We start from the raw sequence: 24441 nt of genomic DNA, 5'->3' as shown, positions 1-24441 counted from the left end.
TAGGTTATAGGATTGTAAACACAAAGTATTTTTGACTAGTCTCAACATATTGGGATTTGTTTTCAGGAATGCTACTATTATAATTAAAGGGTAAATTTCTATTGTTTTCACCATTTTGGAAAATAATATCACCAATGGCAACACTGTTTATGTACCTGAGTTCTGAACACATTTTATTTGTTTTCATGGCAGAATTGGAGAAGTGCTTGACTATCCTTATTGTGGTAGTGAAACTGCACAACTCAGATGGGACTTGAACCCACGTACCAGGACTCAAACCCAACCTAAACCCAGATTGGGACTTGAACCCACAGCTGACTCAAAACCAGCCAGAACCTATTGTCTTTTATTTATTTATTAAATATTTATTTGGTTGCACTGGCCCTTAGTTGCAGCAAGAGGGCTCCTTAGTTGTGGCATGCAAACTCTTAGTTGTGGCATAACTGTGGGATCTAGTTCCCTGACCAGGGATAGAACCCAGGCCCCCTGCACTGGGAGCTTGGAATCCTATCCACTGTGCCATCAGGGAAGTCCCTACTGTCTTTTTTTTTTTTTGGCTGCATTGGGTGTTAGTTGCTGCGCGCAGGCTTTCTCTAATTGTGGCAAGCGGGGGCTACTCTTTGTTGCGGTGCGGGGGCTTCTCATTGTGGTGGCTTCTCGTTGCAAAGCACGGGCTGTAGGCGTGCGGGCTTCTGTAGTTGTGGCACGCAGGCTCAGTAGTTATGGTGCATGGGCTTAGTTGCTCTGCAGCATGTGGGATCTTCCTGGAAGAGGGCTTAAACTCATGTCCCCTGCATTGGCAGGCGGATTCTTAACTACTGTGCCACCAGGGAAGTCCCCTACTGTCTTTTAATTGAGATCACACACCTGGTCTCAGGACTTAATGAAGCTTGGGTTTTTTTGTTTGTTTTTGACCGTGCCTCAAGGCACACAGGATCTTAGTTCCCCAACCAGGGACTGAACCTTCACCCCTTGCAGTGGAAGCATGGAGTCATAACCCCTGGACCACCAGGGAAGTCCCCCTGAAGCTCAGGTTCTTGATATCTCATCACAGAAAGAATTCAGTGAGAGACAGAGTGATAGGTAAGAAGTGGATTTATTTAGAGAGAAACACACTCCACAGATAGAGTGTGGGCTGTCTCAGAATGCCAGAGGCACCAAAATACAGGGTGGTTAGTTTTCACAGGCTGGGTAATTTCATAGGTTAATTAGTGGGAGGAGTATTCCAGCTATTTGGGGGGAAGGGGTGGGGATTTCCAAGAATTGGGCCAGTGCCCACTTTTTGGCCTTTTATGGTTAGCCTCTGAACTGTCAAGGTGCCAGTAGGTATATCATTTAGATGCTAAGGTATTACAATGAGCCTATAATTAGGCTCTAGGTCCACTGGAAGTCGAATCTTCTACCATCTTGGGCCTAATTAGTTTGTGTCATATCCACAATGGCTATGTCATTTTTTTTGAAGTTGTGCCCTGCCCCCTTACCTCCTGTTTCAGTAGTGCAGGATATTTACATACTAAATAATTTTATTATAATTTTCCTTACATTTCTCTGTAGTACAGTTAGGTCATTTTGCAGAGAAACTTCATTTGTGGGTTTAATTTATATTATCTATGAATTTAATTTTATAATGGTCGAAGTGTTGTCACAAAATGTTTGCTATAAAAAGGGCTAACTTAGCTTACACCTACAAGTTTACAAAGCAGTAAAGCAACTTGTTCCAACCACCTTTGAATATTTACATTTTCTAATTGAAAAAGTAAAAAGCGTTTCTGTGGCAGTGTTTTTTGACAATACTTTTTGAACCCTAAAAGGAGACCCTACCATGCAGTTATTCTTTTTTCAGTAATAAGAATGGAATAGCGTTTTTTTTAAGGAACTAAGTATAAGCTAGCCTGCACTTCAAACCAGGGACCCAGTAGTCAACGTTTTCTTCCATTTAAGGGGACTATGGCGCTGAATCTTCCAACAGGAAGCGATTCCTGCTGTGAAAGTAGCCCATTTCCTTCTAAATCACAACCAATGCAGCGGCCTGAGGGTCATAACGAGCCTACGTCCAATCACTTAAAAACTTGTTCAGAAGGCTGATAGCAACCCTATCCACAAATAGCCCTGGGCCTGTTGGGTTTCGACAGTGTATGTAGCTCTGAACCCCCCAGGGCCCTGTGGTTTTGGAGAGGTGCACTACTAGCGGCCACCGTACCTAAACCAGTGGGTAAAACCAAATACTTGCTGCAAAGTGAGTACCTGCGCGGTGGGGGAGGGGTGAAGAGAGGCCTTCCGGGAAAGTCTGTCATCACCGACGTCATTCACCGTACAATTGTTTCATTGTTCCGTCACCCGGAGGACCTACGAGCTTGAAGGGCACAGTCGCTGCCTGCAAAGTGGAGGTGCCTCGGGTTCCTGGCCAAGCCACGGTGGCCGAGTAGCGTCCGCCCGCCCGCGCTACGAATTCCCCCTCCGCTTACCTCCCCCTCCCGGCTCTCCTACTCCTATCTACCCTCCCCTAGCTCGTCTGCCAGTCTCTGTTTTCGCCCACCCAGCCAGACGATTCTACTCAAGCCATCGTTGACTGCTCTACAACTCGCTCGACACCTGGGATCAAGTGACCCTCAACCTTCTTAGATGCAGGTATACCTGACTAGTTTCGACTTTGGGGAAGCTTCCCAAAGGCGGGAGAGGGTCAGGTGGAACGGAGACATTTTACACAAGTTCAGATTCCTCAAACTGTAAGAGAAGGGAAAGGCAGAGCGCTAGAGAAAGGAGCAGGGAAAAGAGCTAGGAGGAGGGTGAGAAAGATTGCGGTGTACTGGCGTCATGTTTAACCCCCCCACACACAGTGATTGAAAGAGGTACTCCGCGAGTTTTCGCTAGTTCCCAGAGATTCCAAGACTTTGGGCGAGGGCGGGGGAAATAAAGCTCTCGCGAATTTTGAGAGCGGTGCGGGAACGGGACTGATGAGAAGATCTCGCGAGGTTACGAGTAAAGGAGCACAGGGTTTCCGGAGAGAAGTGAGTGTAGCGTTGAAGTGGTTGGTGGCGGGCGTGGGGAACGGAGGAGGAAGACGCACCGCTTAAGTACTGACGTGGGGTCTCTTTCGGCCTGGCAGGATACGCTAGACCTGCAGCAGGAGACCGGGAGTTCTCGCTTCTCTTCAGGCATGAGTCACGTGCCGGTAAATGAGCGCGGGCTGGACCAGCAGGTGAGCCAAAATGTTTCTATCTAGGCCTTCATATTTGGAGCTCTTCCTTGGCTTAACGTGGCCTATGGTGCAGTGCTAACTAGCCACCTTCATCTTACTCGTGCTGGGTTCCTTTGGCCGTGGTTGGACTGTGGGCAAACGGGGGAGAAGACTGAATTAAAGCATGTAGAGGCGGCGTGGAGAAAAAAACGAATTGGTAGCACTCTGGTCTAGCTGTTAAACCAGGGCCGCGCGTAATGGCGGCTTTTGTATGTGCTTGCGATTGTAGCAGAGGCGCGCATGTGCTAGAACCGACGGGTTAGTGATGGAGGGAGGTGAGCGAAGTTGGACCATTGTTTTTGTGTCAAGGGCGTTCGGCTCTCGATGGACGGCACTGATTTCAGGCCCAAAGGTGTCGTTGACGTATAGGTGAAGGGTGGATTGAGGACACTGAGTGGGGGCGGGGGGGAACGTGGCCTGCTCTAGGGGTTATGGCGGCGGCCTCCTTTGTTTGGTTCCCACGACCATGCGGCGCTGGGGTCTCCGCTCACAGAAGGCCCAAGCTCCGTAATTTGTGCCTGCGGGACCCTGGCGGACGTTTTCACTAGAGAAAAAAAAAAAACAGCTGTTTTGTTGCTGTTTCCGCCGCGGTCCTTCTGCCTCTGTACTGCGGATGTGAGTGCTCTGTACGACGAGGCCGTGTTCCCTGAATGGGAAGTTTTGTGACACAGAGGAGCTGGCAAGGGTAGTGGGAAGGGGGTGAAGAATGGCCGCCGCTTTTTCCGTTGACTGCTGTCTGGATGTAATAGAAACTGGACGCCGGCGGGGAGGCTTCTGGGAGGTTAGGGATCAGGATTTGCTGTATTACATTTACTTAATTAAAAAAGAGTCACAGAATGGCCGTTAACCCGAGGGTGGTACGCTCTTCCGTCGTGAGGCGTACTGTGTTGTACGTCTTCTCAGGTTATGCGTTTGACTTTGAAAAAAGGGGGGGGGAATCTAGAAAAGGGGATTCGCAGCGAAGATTAACTTTCTGTTACTGCTTTCTTCTTTCTGACTTTACAAACATTCAAATATGGCAGGGCCATGGACCTGTTCTTTTTAAATACAGTGCTTTCCTTTGAGGTGCTGGGAATTCGGAAGAGAATACGAGATCTAAGAAGAGTGAGGCTCTTCTTAGAGGCTTGTTTTCCATTTCCGGGAAATCTCCATTTATTTTTTTTTTTGCGGTACGCGGGCCTATCACTGTTGTGGCCTCTCCTGTTGCGGAGCACAGGCTCCGGACGCGCAGGCTCAGCGGCCGTGCCTCACGAGCCTAGCTGCTCCGCGGCATGTGGAATCTTCCCGGACCGGGGCACGAACCCGTGTCCCCTGCATCGTCAGGCGGACTCTAAACCACTGCGCCAGCAGGAGAGCCCCATTTCATTTTTGCGGTGTTAGGTCCTGGGAAACTCTGCATCAGTCGCTTCGACTCTTAAGTGAATACCTTATCTCAGCTTCTGTTTTCCACGTTTAATAGTGAGAATTGATTTAGGGCAAAAACCTTTAATATTCTATGAACTCGTAAATTGTCGTTAAAGCCTAATGGCAGTACTTTATCCCAAATTTTATTTTTGTGATAAGTAGTACAATTTGAGGGATTTCACAGTATTCTTCTTTGAGGGTATTTTTCCCCTAAAGGTACGGTTATCAACGCCTGCAGTATTCTGAGCTGAAACTTGATAGGTTAAAGAGAGCGTGAAAGTTGAAAATCTGATACCAAGAGTACAGGCAATCACATTTGTAGTATTTTCTGTGTAGATGGGATCCATTTAATTTTTCATAAACTATACCCTTTGGACCGTTAGAATTTAGTAATAACCAAATTCGAGATGGAAAAGTAGTACCTTGATTGAAGACGCATGTAAATTTGGTAATATTTATTTTGAACTTTTAACGTAGTATTTATAAACATTATTGTATAGCAGATTTCCTTTGCAAACAGGTGTCAGTATTGCTCCTTGATCTTTTGTACTTTTTAAGATTTATTTTGGCATATATAATTTTTCACTACTTCTGGTTATTTCTTGGTTAGTTCTTATGAAATGCAGTTAAGTGAAATAACCTTTTCTCTATAGTATTGAAACCCATCAGTGTAAAGGGACAGGTAGGAATTGAGATTAAAGATACTTATCTTGTAAAAACATTGTCATTTGGGCCAACTGACCATCAGTCTCTTTGAACTTATCTCTAAAATGGGAGATACAAATATTGTCTTCATGATGTGGCAAGCATTAAATGATTCAGTGATAAGTGACACAGTGCTCACTAAATGATGAGTGGTGCTGTTGCTGCTTAGGAATTTGTTGGAGTTAAAAACAGTTACTATACTTCAATATAAATAATTTTTTTTTTTAATTTACAGTCTTTAGGGAATAAAGAAATCAAAGAATCTTAAGGTTGCTGTAACATTTTTCAGGTATACTATTCAGGCTTAAAATAATGCCACTGAGGAAACCAGTGGCTCTGAGAAAATGGTAACAAAATTTGTTTTGGTAACTGATGAGATTTTACTATGGAAGACTGTTAGAGGGACAGCTTGTTTTGAGTGAATGTATTTGAATTATCTATACTGGTGTACTACTTGGCACCCAAGTCCTACCTTTTGCATTTGCCATAATTTATAGACTTGTGTTCTTAAAAACAAAGCAGACGGAGCAGCTGGCTAGTAAATGCTAGAGGGTGGGACTAGAATTTAGGACTTCTGATTTGTCTTTTGTAATGCTGTCTGTGCTTGATTTTTCCCTTAGTGTAGTGTGTCAGCATGTAAGAGCTATTAATATCTCTGTTCACCTAGTTTTCTGGTCTAGACCTGAACTCCCCTGATAATCGGAGTGGAGGAGGAAGTACAGCAAGCAGTAAGTAAAATTTTTGTTTATTTAGAATCTTTATTAGAGCTTAATGTTAATATTTCATTGAACTTATTTACTAAGTCTAAATTTAAAAAATGTTCCGGGAGCTTCCCTGGTGGCACAGTGGTTGAGAGTCCGCCTGCTGATGCAGGGGACGCGGGATCGTGCCCCGGTCCGGGATGATCCCACATGCCGCGGAGCAGCTGGGCCCGTGAGCCATGGCCTTTGAGCCGGCGCATCCGGAGCCTGTGCTTCCCAACGGGAGAGGCCCGCGTACCGCTAAATAAATAAATAAATAGATAAATAAATAAATGTTCTGTTGCCCTATGAATTTATAAAGTATTTTGGCATGTTCGGATAAGATAACACTGGTTGTTTTCCAGTGGAAACATAATCATTCAGAAGAAAGTTAATGTAATAGTCACACTTTTAGGAAACCAATTATGCCCAGTATGAATCCTGGCCAAATACGGAGGTGGGGATATGTCAGTCCCTCTTGTGAATTGGCCGGAAATGTGTTAAACCTGATAAAGGGAACCTGTAGACTTGTGTGCTATAGGTATTGTTCGTTCCCCCTGGAGAACCTGAGCCTGGTTTTGGAGAACAGATGGAACTTGGCTCTACTGATTCTTGGGTGGTAATTAGAATTTAAAATGTTAAATTCTATGTTAGCCATGTTATTAAATTTTTTTGAAAAGAAGTTAAATCTTTGGAGGAGAGTGGGGTTTCTGGATTGTTTTTATTTACTTGCTACTTGTTAGACATTAGTGTCACAGTTAGGTGGATAGGGACAGGAAGTTGGTGTTCTGTTATGTGGCAGCAGATTTCACCTTGGACCCAGATTTCCAAGAGAGTAGTTGGTGCACCCTGAAAAGCCTGTTCAAGACTGGTTAATTTATATCAAATCTTATTTGCCGTTGTATGAATATCAAAAGGATTTAATTCCACCAGTAGACAGTTTCGAATACTTAATTAAGTTAGCAATTTGGATTTTCTATCAGTTTCTTTTCAGAATGTTTTCCCTTTACAGCTGTCAAGTGTTTATTGTTTAGTATTCATATTATTGAAATGGAAACAAAGCCTCTTGTTGGTTAGTTAAAATTGGTCAGTTGGTTTAGTACATATCCTTTTTCTCTTAGTATCCAGTTTTATTGTATATATTAATGGTTATATTTGTTAGTTAAAGGTTATAATTCATGTAATAATTTACTGAAAGAGCAGAGCTTTTTAAAAATTTTGAGTAACCACTAGTAGCTACTGAAATGTATTTGGTTTTAGGATTAGGTCTGCGCCACCAGGGAAGCCCTAGGACTAGTTTTTTAATAGACGTTTTTGCAAAAAGCTGTGTTTTAAAGGATATGATAAACTTTTAACTTTATATTTTCTTACAGAAGGGCGCTATATACCTCCTCACTTAAGGAACAGGGAAGCATCTAAAGGTAAGTGGTTATGGCAACTTAGTATTCAACTTTTTCTGTGTTTTGAAAGTTAGTCAAAGAAGGAGAAATGAGATAACTTTGGGAAGTGTATACACATGCCTCCCCCTGCCCACCCAGTGCTGCTTTCTGTTTTTAAGAACTAGCACTTCCTAACTTTGAAAGAGTTCATCTAATATTGCATAATGTGTAATTCCTATTTCTTTTAACTAGTTTTGAGCCCAAACTGTTAGTTTTACTAGTGCTTTTCATCTCTTTGTAAACGTTGATAGCCTGATTTCAGTCTGAAAGAGGTGTGTTTGTATAGCTGGGGATGCCTTATTATGTAAAACAGACCACAAAACAAGTCCTACTTTTTGCTCTTGAAATGTTGCCTCAGTGAAAATGGGGTTATTGCGGAGTAGTTGGGAATTGCAGGATTGCATCTTTGTGCACACTCAGTAGGTTAGAGAAGTCTGGTCTCACCTTTTTGCTGAACTCCTTCATTTGAAAGATTTTGTTTGAAATGTTATTAAAACACCTGGTGTCTTTCAGTATTAAGTTTTTAATGTAGAGTGATTAAGTTATTAGGAACATACTGTTGTGATGATGATTTGAGTGCTGTATATTAACCAACACGGGTGTCCTGAAATTTTCAAGAGAAGGAAAAGTCAGGAAAACTATTTGAAGCCAAAAGGTGGTGGATAAAGAAGGGGTGGAGTGCAGGAGTGGGAAGGGTGGAAATAATCTAGCTTGCGGTTGGGCATGGTGCCTCCATATTTAGTCTGTTGTTGCCAGCTGCAGACTTTTAAGTCTGTATATGTCTACTGGAACATCGGTTGGGTAATAAGAGTATTCTTTTTTCAGTGTAAATGCAGTTTCTTTCATCATGGGTATTCCTCAGAATATTTGGCTGGAATTGCATCTAAGGTGTAATTGCTTCAAAGGGGGAGTACTACCAGCATCTTAGGAAGTTAAATGGAAGAGATCTTAAAAATCTAACAGTCTTTTTTTCCACTTAGCAAAGACCATTCGTCACTTGGCTGGCTCATGATGGAGCTATAAAGCAGAGAGAAAGTAACTTCATTAACTTGTAAACTTCAGAATATTTAAAGAAACGTATGAATCTAGTTAAATTCTCAACTTAATCATTTGTTGAGTGAGTTAACTTTTTGTCACCTTCCTTTTATTTATCTGTGATGTGCCTGGAGACATGTGCAGAGGGAAAACAGGCAAGGACGGGAGTTTTCTTTTTTCCTTGGTGTACTTGGTTCTCACTAAACTTATAGTTGGGAAAATGTTGTTGGACTCTTAGGATTTGATAATAGTATACATAAATGCAGAGCACGGTAACAGTTATACGAACTGTTATTTTGGTGGTTAACCTGAAACAGAATAACGTTTTATTTAGTTGGGAATTCTGAAATTTATATATGCCATATAGCGTATATTTTAAATTGACCTACTTTTGTATTCAGCGTTTGTGAGATTAATATTTAGGGATGGGACATAACTGAAAAACTAACTTAGAGCTGATCTAACTACTGCCATTGAGGTTAAAAATTGGGGGAGGGGGTGGATTTGGCATTCCTTTGAGAGCAGTCATATCTTTAAAAGGGGGGCTTGTCACACAGTCTTGTTAAAATAATCACTTTAGAGTAAGCTATTTTATTGGTTTTGGTAGATAGCAAACATTGACATTTAAAAAGAATGAATCTTAAATTATTAGTATGATAATGGTATGTAACGTATCAGTAGTATACTTGTGTTTCATGTAAACTATTACCCTCTTAGGGGTGGTATTCATTCAGTACATTGCTCTTATTCCATGAGGTTACTTTGCTTAATATAATAATTTATTAATGGAAAAGAGAATTAAAGGTAGGAAAACTCTGTTTGTTAAATCAAAATAATTATCTCAATCTTGGTTCTCTTTTCCAGTGTTTTGACAATAATTCCAATGACCCTTGGTCCCACAAGGATAAGATAAAGGAAGGCTATGTCTTTGAAAAGACTGGAATCTTGTAAAAATATTGTCACCTTCTCTAATTTTTACTTCTTTTGGAAGGATTTTATGATAAGGACAGTTCAGAGTGGAGTTGTAGTAAAGACAAGGATGCCTACAGCAGTTTCGGGTCTCGAGATTCAAGAGGAAAGTCTAGTTATTTCAGTGATCGAGGAAGTGGATCAAGGGGAAGGTAAGTTATTCTCAGCTTGTGAGTGTGTATATAGTAGCAATTGAGGAATCAGTTCTTAGTTTGATGTGTTCTCATTCTTTTCATTAACAGACCATCCTATTATAGATAAGATTTTCTTAGTTCCCTGACCAGGGATCAAACCCACGTCCCCTGCAGTGGAAGTGCAGTCTTAACCACTGCTGGACTGCAAGGGAAGTCCCGCTATAGATGAGATTTTAAACAAAAGTTTACTAAGTTTAATCTGTTAAACAGGAATTACAGGCAGTAAGAGTATGGTTACTTGATGTAATGAATGTTAATTTTATTTTTTTAATGGTTTCTCTATAGTAGTTTACCCAGTTTTAGTTTAGTTTATTGTAGTTTAATCATAATCATTGCACAAGTGTGATATATTGATCTTAAGAACTTAATATCCCATTAGTCCTATACTGTTTTATGCAAATAGGACTAAAACTCTTAAAAACCTTAGTCTTGGGCTTCCCTGGTGGCACACTGGTTGAGAGTCTGCCTGCCGACACAGGGGACACGGGTTCGTGCCCCAGTCTGGGAAGATCCCACATGCCGCGGAGCGGCTGGGCCCGTGAGCCATGGCCGCTGAGCCTGCGCGTCCGGAGCCTGTGCTCCGCAGCGGGAGAGGCCACAACAGTGAGAGGCCCTCATACCACCAAAAAAAAAAAAAAAAACCTTAGTCTGGTCGCTTGTATATAGCCAGATACAACTTAGTTGACATTAATATGTTATTTCGCCGCTTTTTTTTTTGTTTTTTTGTTTTTTTTTTTTTTTGCGGTACACGGGCCTCTCACTGTTGGGGCCTCTCCCGTTGTGGAGCGCAGGCTCAGTGGCCATGGCTCACGGGCCCAGCTGCTCCGCGGCATGTGGGATCTTCCCGGACCGGGGCACGAACCCGTGTCGCCTGCGTCGGCAGGCGGACTCTCAACCACTGCACCACCAGGGAAGCCCTATTCCTCTGCTTTTTAATTAAAGATGTATAAATTATACATAACCATAGGTTAATTAGAGAGTCTTATTTCACAAATAAGTTACCCAGTATTGAATTGTTGACATCTTTGAAAGTTACTTGTGACCAACAATTCAATTACTAATGTGCAAGTATGTTTCTGGAGAGATGATAATATGATACTGGCCAAATGACTATTCTGATCAGTTGCTTGTGCTGTTTAGGTTTGATGATCGTGAACGGAATGATGGTATTGGCAGTCGTGGTGACAGAACTGGCTTTGGCAAATTTGAACGTAGTGGACGCAGTCGTTGGTGTCACAAGTCAGATGAAGACGATTGGTCAAAACCACTTCCACCAAGTGAACGCCTGGAGCAGTAAGATTTTTGTTTTGTTTTGGTTTTTTATTTTATTTTATTTATTTCTGGCTGCATTGGGTCTGCGTTGCTGTGCGCGGGCTTTCTCTAGTTGCAGCAAGCGGGGCTGCTCTTTGTTGCAGTGCACGGGCTTCTCACTGCAGTGGCTTCTCTTGTTGCGGAGCACGGGCTCTAGGTGTGCAGGCTGTAGTAGTTGCGTCTCGTGGGCCCTAGAGCGCAGGCTCAGTAGTTGTGTGTGGGCTTAGTTGCTCTGCGGCACGTGGCATTGTCCCGGACCAGGGCTTGAACCCGTATCCTCTGCATTGTCAGGCGGATTCTTAACCACTGCACCACCAGGGAAGTCCCTGGAGCAGTAAGTTGTTGATATGAAACTTACCACATAGTATGATATATGTAGTAAAGATTTGGTTTCAGGGAACTCTTTTCTGGAGGAAACACTGGGATTAACTTTGAGAAATACGATGACATACCAGTAGAGGCAACCGGCAATAACTGTCCTCCACATATTGAAAGTGTAAGTTGTTTTGTTTCACTTTTTAACTGTTCTTTAAAATTATTGCTAAAAATTTCATTGGGTTATGAAAAAGGAGAGACTGAGATTAATGTCACCATTTTGAGTAATCCTAAAACAGAAAATGCGTCAAATATAAAAAAAAATCAAAACTGCTTTGTTGTAGATTAGATCCCTCAGGAGTCCACTTTCTTAAAAATACCTTGATACTTTAACATAAAATCCAAAGCAACTATACATTTAACCACAAATAGACATTTGGCTGGTTACTTACGTTCTAATGTTAACATAAAACACATAAACTGCAGCAGAACATAAGGCATTTCTAGTTTTATATGTATTTGATTAACCTGGTTAAATTTCATTGACAGTTCAGTGATGTTGAGATGGGAGAAATTATCATGGGTAACATTGAGCTTACTCATTACACTCGTCCTACTCCAGTGCAAAAACATGCCATTCCTATTATTAAAGGAAAAAGAGACTTGATGGCTTGTGCCCAAACAGGTAAGCTCATTAATGAAGAATAACTTGACTAGCTTTAAAAACAGTACATTATGTAGGGAGGCCTGAGTCCCGTATTTAGTCTGATTTAGAGTCAGGTAAAGATTAGCTGGGGATGTCTCTTATGTCTTTGGATCCTTTGGGTGAAACTTGTATTTTCATCGGGGCATCTTGGAATTCTATAGCACATTATCAGCCAATTAATATTGCTAGCATTCTCTCCACTGAGTTCATAATTTTCCCCTCCTGTGAATTCACTGCAGGGAAAGTTAACAATAATTGGAATAGGAAATCCAAAATCAGGGAAGAGCCAAGAGTCTATGATTCATAAAAATGTGGACAGGGAAAGGAGGAGGTGCCTCCCATCCCCTAGTACTTCATGAATTAGGAAATAAGAGGGCTGAGGTAGTGTTTACTCCTCTATCAGAATTTGGCGTAATTAAAAGATGGCAAATCTTAAACTTATGTATTGAGTTTCTTTTTATATAGTGGTATGTATATATAAATATATAAATTTCAGTCATTTGCTATTTTTAATATTTTTTAAAGAAATAAATTATGTAATTTATATCTGTGACTTTTGGGCCAACACTATTACCTGTTTTTTAAAACAAAGTTCTAGTACAGTAATTAGTACCCATGGTTTTTATTTTGCAAAGTAACAGAATGGCCTGCAAAGTCCTCTGTTATTAGACTCTTCAGAAAGTTTGCTGACATTCTGACAGTTACCGAATAACACAAGGAAGTATTGAAATAGAAGTTGATGCCATTTTAGAAGAAAAATTCTTGTGTTGTACAGATTAAATTGCAGAGAAGTGTACGTTGATTGCATTGTTATAAATGGAGAACAGAAATCTTTTGGCATTCTTTGCTTAGCTATATAAATAGGCTGTATATTTCAGAAAATTAGGCAGAAAATAATTCTTTTTTTTCACTAAAAAGGCATTTAGAATACTTTAATTACTATTCAAATGTAATAAGGCAGTATTTTCTAACAGGGTCTGGAAAAACTGCAGCATTCCTTTTGCCCATCTTGAGTCAAATTTATACAGATGGTCCAGGTGAAGCTTTGAAGGCTGTGAAGGTAAAGATTCCGTTCCTTTATAAAATAAATAGTTTTTGCTTAGAAAAATTTTTGTAGATATCTGTTGGCACCGTTCTTTCTAAATGAAGCCAAACATACTTTATTTCCTTTTCAATCTATTTACTCAAGGAAAACACCTGTTTGGGTGTAATCCTTAAATTACAGAGGGGATTTTGCTGTCATGAACTTCAGAAATGAATAAAAAAGTTTTGAGTCTTTGAGCTTAATGTATAAATTGTCCTTACTTCTTAGGAAAATGGAAGGTATGGACGCCGTAAACAATATCCAATCTCCTTGGTTTTAGCCCCAACTAGAGAATTGGCTGTACAGATCTATGAGGAAGCCAGAAAAGTAAATATGCATTTTTACTGATTATTGCCTTTTTCATTGATTCTAGTGATGTTTTTATAAACAATAAATTATTGCTTGTAGTTTTCATACCGGTCTCGAGTTCGTCCTTGTGTGGTATATGGTGGTGCTGATATTGGTCAGCAGATTCGAGACTTAGAACGTGGATGTCACTTGTTAGTCGCCACTCCAGGTCGCCTGGTGGATATGATGGAAAGAGGAAAGATTGGGTTAGATTTCTGCAAGTAAGTGAATTTTTATATATGGTTTGTAACTAATGTTTACGTTAGTGAGTGTCAGTTTCGTAGTATTTTATTAGTATTAGAGTTAACCTGTGTGATTCATTGGAACAGAATCAAATAACAGCTAATTTGGTTATGTGTTCTATCTGTGTTTCACATGTATTAAATTATGAAGCTAGAATGTTAAAATGACTATATTAGCGTAATTAATTACATACACAACTATAGTCAACAGTTTCTCATCAAATTCTTAACTGAGTCTTTTTCGTAACAGATACTTAGTGTTGGATGAAGCTGATAGGATGCTGGATATGGGGTTCGAACCTCAAATACGTCGTATAGTTGAAGAAGATACTATGCCACCCAAGGGTGTCCGCCACACCATGATGTTTAGTGCTACTTTTCCTAAGGAAATTCAGGTAGTTCTTTTTTTTTAGAATATTTGTGTTTGTAAGTGATAAATTAACAGACAGTTTTCAACAAAGTAGAAAATGACGCCTTCTTCCCTCTTCCAGATGCTTGCTCGTGATTTCTTGGATGAATATATATTTCTGGCCGTAGGTAGAGTTGGCTCTACCTCTGAGAACATCACACAGAAAGTAGTTTGGGTAGAAGAGTCAGATAAACGGTCATTTCTGCTTGACCTCTTAAATGCAACAGGTAAAATTATGAATAATAATATTGTTAGGTATAAAGAAGAGACTCTGTTTGGATTTCTTGAGCCTGTACCCTACCCTTCCTTTGCCCACTTTTCAAATCATTAAAACCAAGCTTATTTTTAATTATCTCCATGTGCATCCTTACTGAGTGCAAAGAGAACTAACAAACCAGTTAATACTTGTGATGCAAAGTTGCTATTAATAAAGAAAACATTTTATATAATTTTTCAGGGAAGAATTCACTGACTTTAGTTTTTGTGGAGACCAAAAAGGGTGCTGATTCTCTGGAGGATTTCTTATACCATGAAGGATATGCTTGTACCAGTATCCATGGGGACCGATCACAGAGAGATAGAGAGGAAGCCCTTCACCAGTTCCGCTCAGGAAAAAGCCCGATTCTAGTGGCTACCGCTGTGTGTATATTTTAATTTTATTTTCAGTTAAACATGTTTGAGTATTGCTGTATTTTAACAAAAATTATTTTTTTAGGTGGCAGCAAGAGGACTAGACATTTCAAATGTGAAACATGTTATCAATTTTAATTTGCCAAGTGATATTGAGGAGTATGTACATCGGATTGGCCGTACAGGACGTGTAGGAAACCTTGGTAAAGTGTTCAGTTGCTTGATGGTTTAACACAGAGATTTAAACATTAGAACATTACTTTAAAGGGAAAGCTGACATCAGATGTTAGACATCTAGAAGTTTTTGTTTTAGTTTGTAATTTGATTATATTGCAAATTATAATATTTTTGTGTTGTAATTAATGTTCTATATGATTATGGAAGCCTAGACTTACTGTACTTTTTTTGGACTCTTGTAGGTCTTGCCACGTCGTTTTTCAATGAAAGAAATATAAATATCACAAAGGATTTGTTGGATCTTCTTGTTGAAGCTAAACAAGAAGTGCCATCTTGGTTAGAAAATATGGCTTATGAACACCAGTATAAGGGTAGCAATCGTGGGCGTTCTAAGAGGTACAGATTGTTTTGAACCTTCATTATTAATATTACTTGTTTGGGGCAAGAAGTTATGTCCAAGGTTTAATAACTAAAACACTACCACTACTTACATACTTTGGGCATGGGATATTTTTAGAAAGGTTGACATGGAGTAGTTAGATGTCAGAACCACTATCAGAGGAAGTTGAGTTGAAACTGAGAATTGGGAAGTTTAGGCGTGGGAACTGTCATTTTAATTCAATTTTGTATTTGTAAAACCACCACATAATCTTTTTCCTTGCAATAACAGATTCAGTGGAGGATTTGGTGCCCGAGACTATCGACAAAGTAGCGGTTCTGGCAGTTCTAGCTTTAGTAGTAATGCAAGCAGCAGCCGCAGTGGTGGAGGTGGTCATGGCAGCAGCAGAGGATTTGGTGGAGGTAATGTTAATTTTTTTCCCCTTTTATTTTTTGGCAAGGGCTTTCTCCCTACCCTCTCCTTGTTTTTCAAAGTGTAATTTATTGGAGAAATTTTATTTCAGAGAACACAAAAACCAACACTAAGAGTTCATCCTTTTTTATTAGGCTTATATTAAAGTAGTTGAGAAGCAAGAGAAAAGATACTTAAAATGGCTGACCTAATTTGTCTGTTTTAACATTTCTTGATAGGTGGCTATGGAGGCTTCTACAGTAGTGATGGATACGGAGGAAATTGCAGTTCTCAGGGGGTTGACTGGTGGGGCAACTGAATCCGCTTCACAGCAAAGTCATCCTTTTGAAAAAGCTATTATGGAAACCACATGTAACTTAGCCAGACTATACTGTGTAGCTTCAAGAACTAGCAGTACATTACCAACTGTGATTCTCCTGAAAATTCAAGGGAGCTCAAAGCCAAGGGAAGAAAAGAAAGTAACAGTCAACAACCGTATTAAAAGTTGGTGTGAAAACTTAATTGCTGTAGTTTGGATTAACTCCCCTCCTGCTTATTTCCATCCCAAACTGCATTTATAATTTTATGACTGAGGATCATTTGTTTGTTAATATACTGTGACTTAACCTTTAGGCAACTTATTATTTTGATGTCCTGTTGTCTCAGTAATGCTTGAGTTTTCAATTGTTTTGACAAAGTAAATCCACTCAACTTGGTCTAAATTCAAACCTTGGCGCAGAGGTGTGATACAACTTAACAGGGATCATCAGTTTATCCGTAGATATTAAAAAGAAAAAATCTTGGATGGTATCCTGCATTAGGACTTTTTGATAACTTACAGAGTGGGGAGGGAAACATCTTACAGCAGAATTAGTTTCTAATATGGCAGCCTGTACTAAGTTGAAATTCTGACTTGCTCACTCTATCCTGGATGGGCACTTGCAGGCTTTAAATAAGCCGTTCCAGTCATGATGAGGTGGCATGTATGAATACATCCATATGTTTTTCAAAGCACTCTTCGAAGTTAATGCAAGTAAATACAGCAGTTCCTCTATTAATGTTTAGGTTATTCTAAGCTAGGCAAATGTGGGCACATTATAGGAAAAGTTTAAAAGTTTGGATAACAAAAGTGTTTAGCAGAAATTTTTATCTAATTAGATGTTTTTAAATAAAATTGAGATGGTAAAATGGCTGACCATGCCAGTGACCAGTCCTTTTAAGGGCCTGCTTGGATTTTGGTCTTTAATGCATGCTAGTGTTGATGTTTTTTGGTAAACAGGATATGAGCAGGAGGGATTGTGCAGCAGTCTTTTATTTTAATGCAGGTTCTCTTTATTCTGTTTCGGCTGCATTGAAATGTTAAAATGACTTACATTTGTAGAGTTTGTAAATCAGAGTAACAACAAACACTGAAATCCTTGAGATCACACAGGTTGGAAATATGTACTAAACTGTGCAAGGTGTTATTTCTATATAGTGCAGTTTTAATGTATTTTAGTTGCATAGGTTTCCATTGTATTTATAGTCACTTTCTGCTAAATTTGGCCAAAGATGATTGTTCACCAACTAAAAATGCCTCTGCCACTTGGAATTCTGTGCTGATTTTGTGGTTGGAATGTAGTGATCTTTATAGGCAAATCTTTACAATGGCTTCAGAAGGCAAAAATTTCTTAAAGTGCAATAGATTTTCAAGTGTATTGTGCCTTGTTCTAAAACTTTATTGTAGGTGCACTTGACAGTATTGAGGTCGTTACGGTGCTATTTCAACTAGTATAGATTTAGACTCTTGTACATTTTGCCCATACATTTTTACAGAATACTTATTTTATTGCACGTTCAGAGAATTTTATATATATGTCTGTGTGCGTGTCCTTAAATTTCCAGTCTTATTTTTGTCTCTTGGAAATTGTTGAACGCAGCTTGGTAAGAACTAGATTCTAAAATTTTATTTGGGACCATGGAATGATAGTTGAGAAGAAAACTATTTGCGCACGACAGATTTTAGATACTTTTTGCTGCTAGTTTGTGTAATATTTATTGAACATTTTGACAAATGTTTATTTTTGTAAGCCTAAAAGTAATTCTTTGGAAGTTTAAAGAAACTTGACCAAAAGTACAAAAACACTGGCACTTGAATGTTGAATGTCACCGTATGTGAAATAAAATATTTCAGGGTAGTGTGAGCTTTTAATGTTAAGTCCTATTGAACTTGAGTCAAATTAAGCAGACCCAGCATTGGCAATGTAGGTAGCTGTAACTTTCTGACAAAATTTAAGGCAAAATTGGCAACTTGAAATTACAACATGCCAAGGTTTTGATACCTTTGTCTTAAAATATTAACGAAACAATTGTAAACACTGATATGAAGTGTCCACCTTTTCAAAGGTTCTCAGAGTTTTATTTAGTACATACTTTGTTTGCTTTGGTTTTCAGTGTCTGGCAAATTGTAGTTCTCAGATGTGTGGTTATCTTTGTGTATTGCCATAATCAGTGACTTTTACATTGTTTTGTCAGCCAGCAATATTTTCAGTAAATAAGAAATAAATTTGCTGAATGAATGTAAATATCAAAGCGCTCAAGTCACTAAGTTTATTAACTGCTTAAAGTATTAGTTTTAGATGCTAGCACTGCATGTGCTGTGTTTTTTCTGATTTTACTAAAATAAAGAGTTGAATACAATCTTTGTTGTCAGTTGTGACTTAATGAGAGGTAGAAATGAATCTGTGCTCTCAACCTGAAGAGTTTGAAAGTGATATTTTTTGGTTATCTGCCAAACCCATTTGTGAAATACTTCTTCATGAAACAAGTAGTATTCCTGTGTTTTAAGTATTTGAATAAATGAAGGTGGTGTAAGGTAGGGATATAGAGAAACAGGATTTTTATTATAAATCCCACTGATCTATTTAAGGATCAAGAATTAATTGGAACATATAACAGAGATGGCAGAGGTTCCCAATGTCCAACTTTGGTTCCTTCTGTTGGCTGATAAATCGTTATTACCACACACTGATGCTTGCAGCCACTACCAAGTAAGAGATACTGTTAACCAAACCAGTTTAATATAACATTGCAATAGCTTTATGAAATTTTTTTTTTAAGCTTTAGATCTAACCTCACATGTATCCTTAATTCTAACGCTGTAGACTGACTTTTGACTGTTACTAAACATCCTGTAAATGAGATCAGTTTAAATTCTTATACAGTTTTTACACTCAGCATTACATGTTTGAGATAAAATATTGTCTGAGCTGTCTTGGTCTAACTGCTATATTGAATTCTGTTGTGTGCTGAACACACCTGGGTTTTTTCCAGGTTGTGGTTATGTTAAATTATTCATGACATTTGTTAAAGAGAGTAAAGAAGACTATTTAAGAGGGCCTATGTGGGGTCTTGCAAGTGTGGAAGAGAGACTGAATTCAGTTACTTTGAATGCATGTGCAAATGGGAATGTAATATACCCAAGGAGCAAGGCTGGCGGGGTGGGGGGGAATAGAGGAAAGAAACAAAGGGAGGGGAGTGTATTTTTCTTAACTGACCAAACAGGACTTGCTGAAGGTGGATTTAGAGTAATAATTAGATAACACCGGGGGGTGGGGGGGGTGTTGGGGAAATAACCCTGTTGATCGAGAGTGACCAGATACTGAGGATTGGATTCGGCTAAACTGACTTAGGATTCTTGTTAAAATTGGGCAATACAGAGACAAACAATGGATGTCCAAAAGTTGATGCCTAGTTGTAAAATGCTCAGAGGAGCACAAGTAGAGTTTGGTCCAGGATAGAATGTGTCAGCTTTTATGAAAGACATGTTCATATCTCCTGGATACATTCTAAACTAGAATTGGATTGCATGACCTCCATCTTTCACAGTTTACTAAAGCATTTATTCTTGTTTTACACTTCTTCCACAGTTGTATTAGGGATCTGGTTGCTCCATGCCCTCACCATATTTTGGCTTAATGTTTAAATTTTAGATACTCAGGTGGGTGTGTATTGATAATTATTTTAATTGATATTTTCCTGATGACTAGTGCTGCACATTTGAGACATTTTCTTGAGGTTAATGTAAGCAAATAATTTGACCTTATCAGTTTAGGAACATGCTGACATACAAAAAGCTAAAAGAAATCTGGGATTTCTTTTTACAGAAAAATGTAGGTGAAGTTGGATTAGCAAGATACTGATAATTGTTGAAGTTCAGTGATGGGAACATAGAGGTTCAGTTATACAAGTCTATTTGTTTTTAATTGGGGTATAATTGCTTTACCATGTTGTTACTTTCTGCTGTACAACAAAGCGAATCAGCTACACATATACAGATATCCCCTCCCTCTTGGACCTCCCTCACACCCCCTGCCATCCCATCCATCTGGGTCACCACAGAGCACCCGAGTTGAGCTGATGTAAGGTTGTTTTTCATATTAAAAATTAGTAAATAATAAATTACAGATGAATAATAATGTGGGGATTCAGTGAAGCTGATAATAATTAAAGGTAACTTTTCCTTCTAGTGAAAAAACTTTCCCGATGCCCTTCCTCTCGCCTAGGCCAGTCTTGCTTGTGGTCTGCCCAATGTGGATTGTATTTGTCTCCTTCGGGTCTCAGATGATTTTTTTTTTTTTTTTTTTTGGCGGTACACGGGCCTCTCACTGTTGTGGCCTCTCCCGTTGCGGAGCACAGGTTCCGGACGCGCAGGCTCAGCGGCCGTGGTTTACGGGCCCAGCCGCTCCGCGGCATGTGGGATCCTCCCGGACCGGGAAACGAACCCGTGCCTCTCACTGTTGTGGCTTCTCCCGTTGCGGAGCCGGACGCGCAGGCTCAGCGGCCATGGCTCACGGGCCCAGCCGCTCCGCGGCATGTGGAATCTTCGCGGACCGGGGCACGAACTCGCATCCCCTGCATCGACAGGCGGACTCTCAACCACTGCGCCACCAGAGAAGTCCTCAAACTGCTATAATTTTGAACTGTGCTGTGAGCGTCTATGCTTTGTCTGCATTTATACTGTGTCTCCTTTAAAAACATATGTCCTAATGTAATTGTTTCTTTTCTTTCCAGTTTTCAGCCTAGTAAACGTTTCATAGGAACACTCCACATTCAGATAGATTGAAGGTAGATCGAAGGTAGAGACAGCAGTATCTCCTGACTGAATATGAAGTGTGATAGACTGTTGAGGATATCTCCAAGCGTATTTCCTTAAGCAATTAAGGTTGTATTTGTCATTGATAGAGATGAGGAATTCTCCACATGATGCACATTTGCTGGTAAATACTCTTATTAAATTTGAGATACTTTTCAGACAAGCTGGAGATCTGCACATTCCTACTACTATCAGAGCAGCACAAAAATATGTTTTAAGAGGATTTTAAAAATACTTTCTTCAGTGTTTTATGTTTTTCAATTGGCATATTCAGTCAGGGCTTCTAATATGTCATACTACCAGAAATGTGCTGTTTGCATTCTATAATCTGGTTCCACCCCCACCCCCCACCAAGGAAAAAACTCTCTACTGTATATTCTATTGAACACTGTTGCTATTCTCTAAATCTTTCCTAGTCTTTGACATACTTTTCTAGAATAAATAAAACGAAACTGCATTAACTCTGCCGTCTTTAGCAAAGACAGTAAGAGGATTCCACATAGTATTTGTTTTTAGAATATTGACACTAAATGTGTGAATATTGACACACTTAGGGTTTAATAAACCCTAAGTGTGATAATAACAATTGTGAGGTAGAGTATATGAAAGGTTTATAAAGGGAAAGGAGGTGGCTTTCTCTTTATAATGGGGTGTTCCCTGTAATACCCCATTCTGTAGTGGTATACCTGAATCTTTTGGATCTCACTGCTTAGCCTTGTAGGAGGTAACAAACATTGACCCATATTTGGGATAAATACATTTGTTAATATGATTCTTTAGAGTTATGGAGAAATCACATCAGGAAAAATTGGGAGTTATGAACTAATCGAAGACCTATTTGAGTACCTATCAACTGACAGTACCATATTTGACATTTCTAGTACTAAAACATAGAACAACTTTGTGGTGCCTCCTCCCAAAATTATACTACTGTAAACATAGCAAGAATGTTCAATTCAGGTTTTAATACAATTTGTACTGGCCTTTTGTTTCATTTCTAAAACTTTTTATTTTGAAATAATTATAAATGTACAGGAAGTTATAAAAATGATATAGATGTACCCTTTATTCTGTTTTCCAGTGAATACATTTTACATACATTATAGAACAATATCAAAACTGGGAAACTGATGTGCACAGAGCCCTATGCCATTTTATCACACATGTAGATTTGTGTAACCAGGACAGCAATCAACATACAGAAGTATAAAAAAAGTATATATATATATATTTTTTAAATGTATTCTATCACCACAAAGATCTTCATCTCACAACTCCCAAACAGGAACACCCACCATACTTCTCATCCCAGTATCTACTAATCCGTTCTCATTTCTAAAATTTGTCATTGCAAGAAGTTATATACACCAATTTATACAGTATGTGATTTGAACTTCGCTTAGACTTGTATTTTGGTTTATTTATAAATAAGTTTGTAGATTTATGTAGTGTTTTTTGTTTTTTTTTTGGTGTTGCTGTAGGTACTACATTTGACATGCATAACCTGTCACAGTCTACTTGTGTTGACATGTTACCAGTTCAAGAAAAGAGTAGAATATGGAGTTAATATTCCAGATTCCTGAAGTCAGAGTATTTCCAATACATTATTTAAAATTCATCTGCACAGATTTGTCTATTTTTCCACATTTATTTATTTAATCTTTTATTTATATTAATATGGATTCATATTTACTTAATATTTTGAGTTTTAATCCATACTACTATATTTACTTCATTGCTTAAATTGTTCATGCGTAGAGTATTGGCAACTTTTTATGCTGGCTCCTGTGTCTCTTTGACATATTTTCATCTTTGATTTTAGCACTTCTTTACTTTTTGCTACTGCTAGATATTCAAGACTCATCTCATTGTCTCATATATTTCCTGCCCCAGTCTTTAATCACCCAATTTTCCAAGGAGTCAAATATCCTTTTACTAGAGAATAATATTAGAAACCAAGATCCAGGTACTGGGGGTGCTATAGCTACTAGTCATGGTTTGTAGTCGCCCTATCCTTATACAGCAAGAAAATATATATGTGAAAATTATGTTGTGCATATACCTGTATCTACAATTACTTTATATCCCTATTAAGATACCTTGAATTAAGTTAAAAGTTCATAATTATGTGTCCAGCTCTAATCAATTATCATAGAGATCATTCAAGCCTCGTTTTGCTTATCTGTAACCTCTCACTCCAGTAGTGACCCTGGTGCCTACTATTTCACCATCTATTTGCTTAATTGTTTATTTCCAGTATACCCATATAGTGGTTTCAAAATTGTTAACCCGTATCCCCATGGGCAGCAACTTTATCAACTACAGTACATTGTTTCTGTACAGTTCCTTTTGCCTTTACTTTTACAGGCCCCACCTCATTTCCAAAGTTACTTAGGAAGCAATTCCGTCTTCTCTCTTCAGTGTGGTTGTTTCACACTTTTGCAATACAGTTTAGAGTCTTTCCTGGCACTTTGCATTCCACACAAGCCTCTTCTGACACCTAAATATTTGTGTGTGTGTATATACTAACATAAAGATTCGCCTTTTGTGCTGCAAAATTCTGTAAATTTTGACAAATGTATAGTGTCATTATCTATCATTTACAGAATTATACAAAATAGTTTCATCTCCAAAAATAACCCCACTGTTTTCTCTGTTCAACCTTCCCCCTATTCCAAACCCCTGGGGAGTAGTTTTGTCTTTTCCAGAATGTCATATAAGTGCAATCATATAGTAAGTTGCCCTTCCATACTGAATTCTTTTACCATAGAAATTTAAGACTCATCTATGCATTGCTTGATAGCTTATTCCTTTTTAAAAAAATTTTAATAATTAGTTAATTAACCTTTGGCTGCGTTGGGTCTTGGTTGCTGGGCAGGCTTTCTCTAGTTGCAGGGAGTAGGGTCTATCCTTCACTGCGGTGCATGGGCTTCTAATTGCAGTGGCTTCTCTTGTTGCGGCGCACAGGCTCTAGGCGTGAAGGCCTCAGTAGTTGTGGCATGTGGGCTCAGTAGTTGTGGCTCGTGGGCTCTAGAGCGCAGGCTCAGTAGTTGTGGTGCATGGGCTTAGTTGCTCCACAGCATGTGGGATCTTCCCAGACCAGGGCTCGAACCCGTGTCCCATGCATTGGCAGGTGGATTCTTAACCATTGTGCCACCAGGGAAGGCTACTCATTCCTTTTTAAGTGCTGAATAATATTCCATTTTATATATGTCCTATAGCTTTCTGGTTCATTCATTCACTTATTAAAGTGCATCTTAGTTGATTCCAGTTTTCAGTGCTTATGAATAAGGCTACTATAAACATTCACTTGGAGGTTTTTTGTGTGGACTTTTATCAATTTATCAGTTTTTTAATTTCATGCATTATACTTTTTGGTGTTGTATCTAAAAATTCATCATGAAACCAAGGATCACATAGAATTTCATCTATGATTCCTTCTAGAATTTTTATACTTTTGCATTTTTAACTTTAGATCAATGATCCATTCAGGTTCATTTCTGTGTCTAGGTTATTCTGCCTTTGGAATCCCTAAATTTACTTTTTAGTTAACTAAAATTAGTTAACTAAA

At 39.1% G+C, this 24441-nt stretch overlaps 1 protein-coding gene across 2 annotated transcripts; it reads left to right on the top strand.

Annotated features, from left to right (window-relative positions):
- Positions 1-2501: 2501 nt before the first annotated feature.
- Positions 2502-18750, top strand: LOC309817730 (ATP-dependent RNA helicase DDX3X-like). Of its 2 annotated transcripts, none has more exons than XM_082647001.1 (18): positions 2502-2628; positions 3107-3199; positions 6015-6075; positions 7461-7508; positions 9553-9682; positions 10865-11017; positions 11432-11531; positions 11900-12035; positions 13031-13116; positions 13369-13467; positions 13549-13709; positions 13981-14125; positions 14222-14366; positions 14597-14778; positions 14855-14972; positions 15189-15342; positions 15617-15747; positions 15976-18750. In XM_082647001.1, exons 1-18 carry the CDS (start codon positions 2623-2625, stop codon positions 16053-16055), a joined length of 2028 nt encoding a protein of 675 aa, XP_082503127.1. In that variant the 5' UTR covers positions 2502-2622; the 3' UTR covers positions 16056-18750. The 2 variants fall into 2 exon arrangements, with proteins under 2 accessions (XP_082503127.1, XP_082503128.1); XM_082647002.1 differs by lacking the exon at positions 2502-2628 and adding an exon at positions 2984-3008.
- Positions 18751-24441: the final 5691 nt, after the last annotated feature.

The sequence above is a fragment of the Grampus griseus genome (assembly GCF_964374135.1).
Source record: "Grampus griseus genome assembly, chromosome: Y".
NCBI lineage: Eukaryota > Metazoa > Chordata > Mammalia > Artiodactyla > Delphinidae > Grampus > Grampus griseus.
This window is presented reverse-complemented; position numbering and strand designations above follow the sequence as displayed.

Excerpts from the sequence above, each read along its gene's own strand:
- LOC309817730 (XM_082647001.1), top strand. Across the intron at positions 14,973-15,188 it reads AGGACGTGTAGGAAACCTTG|GTCTTGCCACGTCGTTTTTC; the intron begins GTAAAGTGTTCA and ends GGACTCTTGTAG. Across the intron at positions 15,748-15,975 it reads CAGCAGAGGATTTGGTGGAG|GTGGCTATGGAGGCTTCTAC; the intron begins GTAATGTTAATT and ends ATTTCTTGATAG.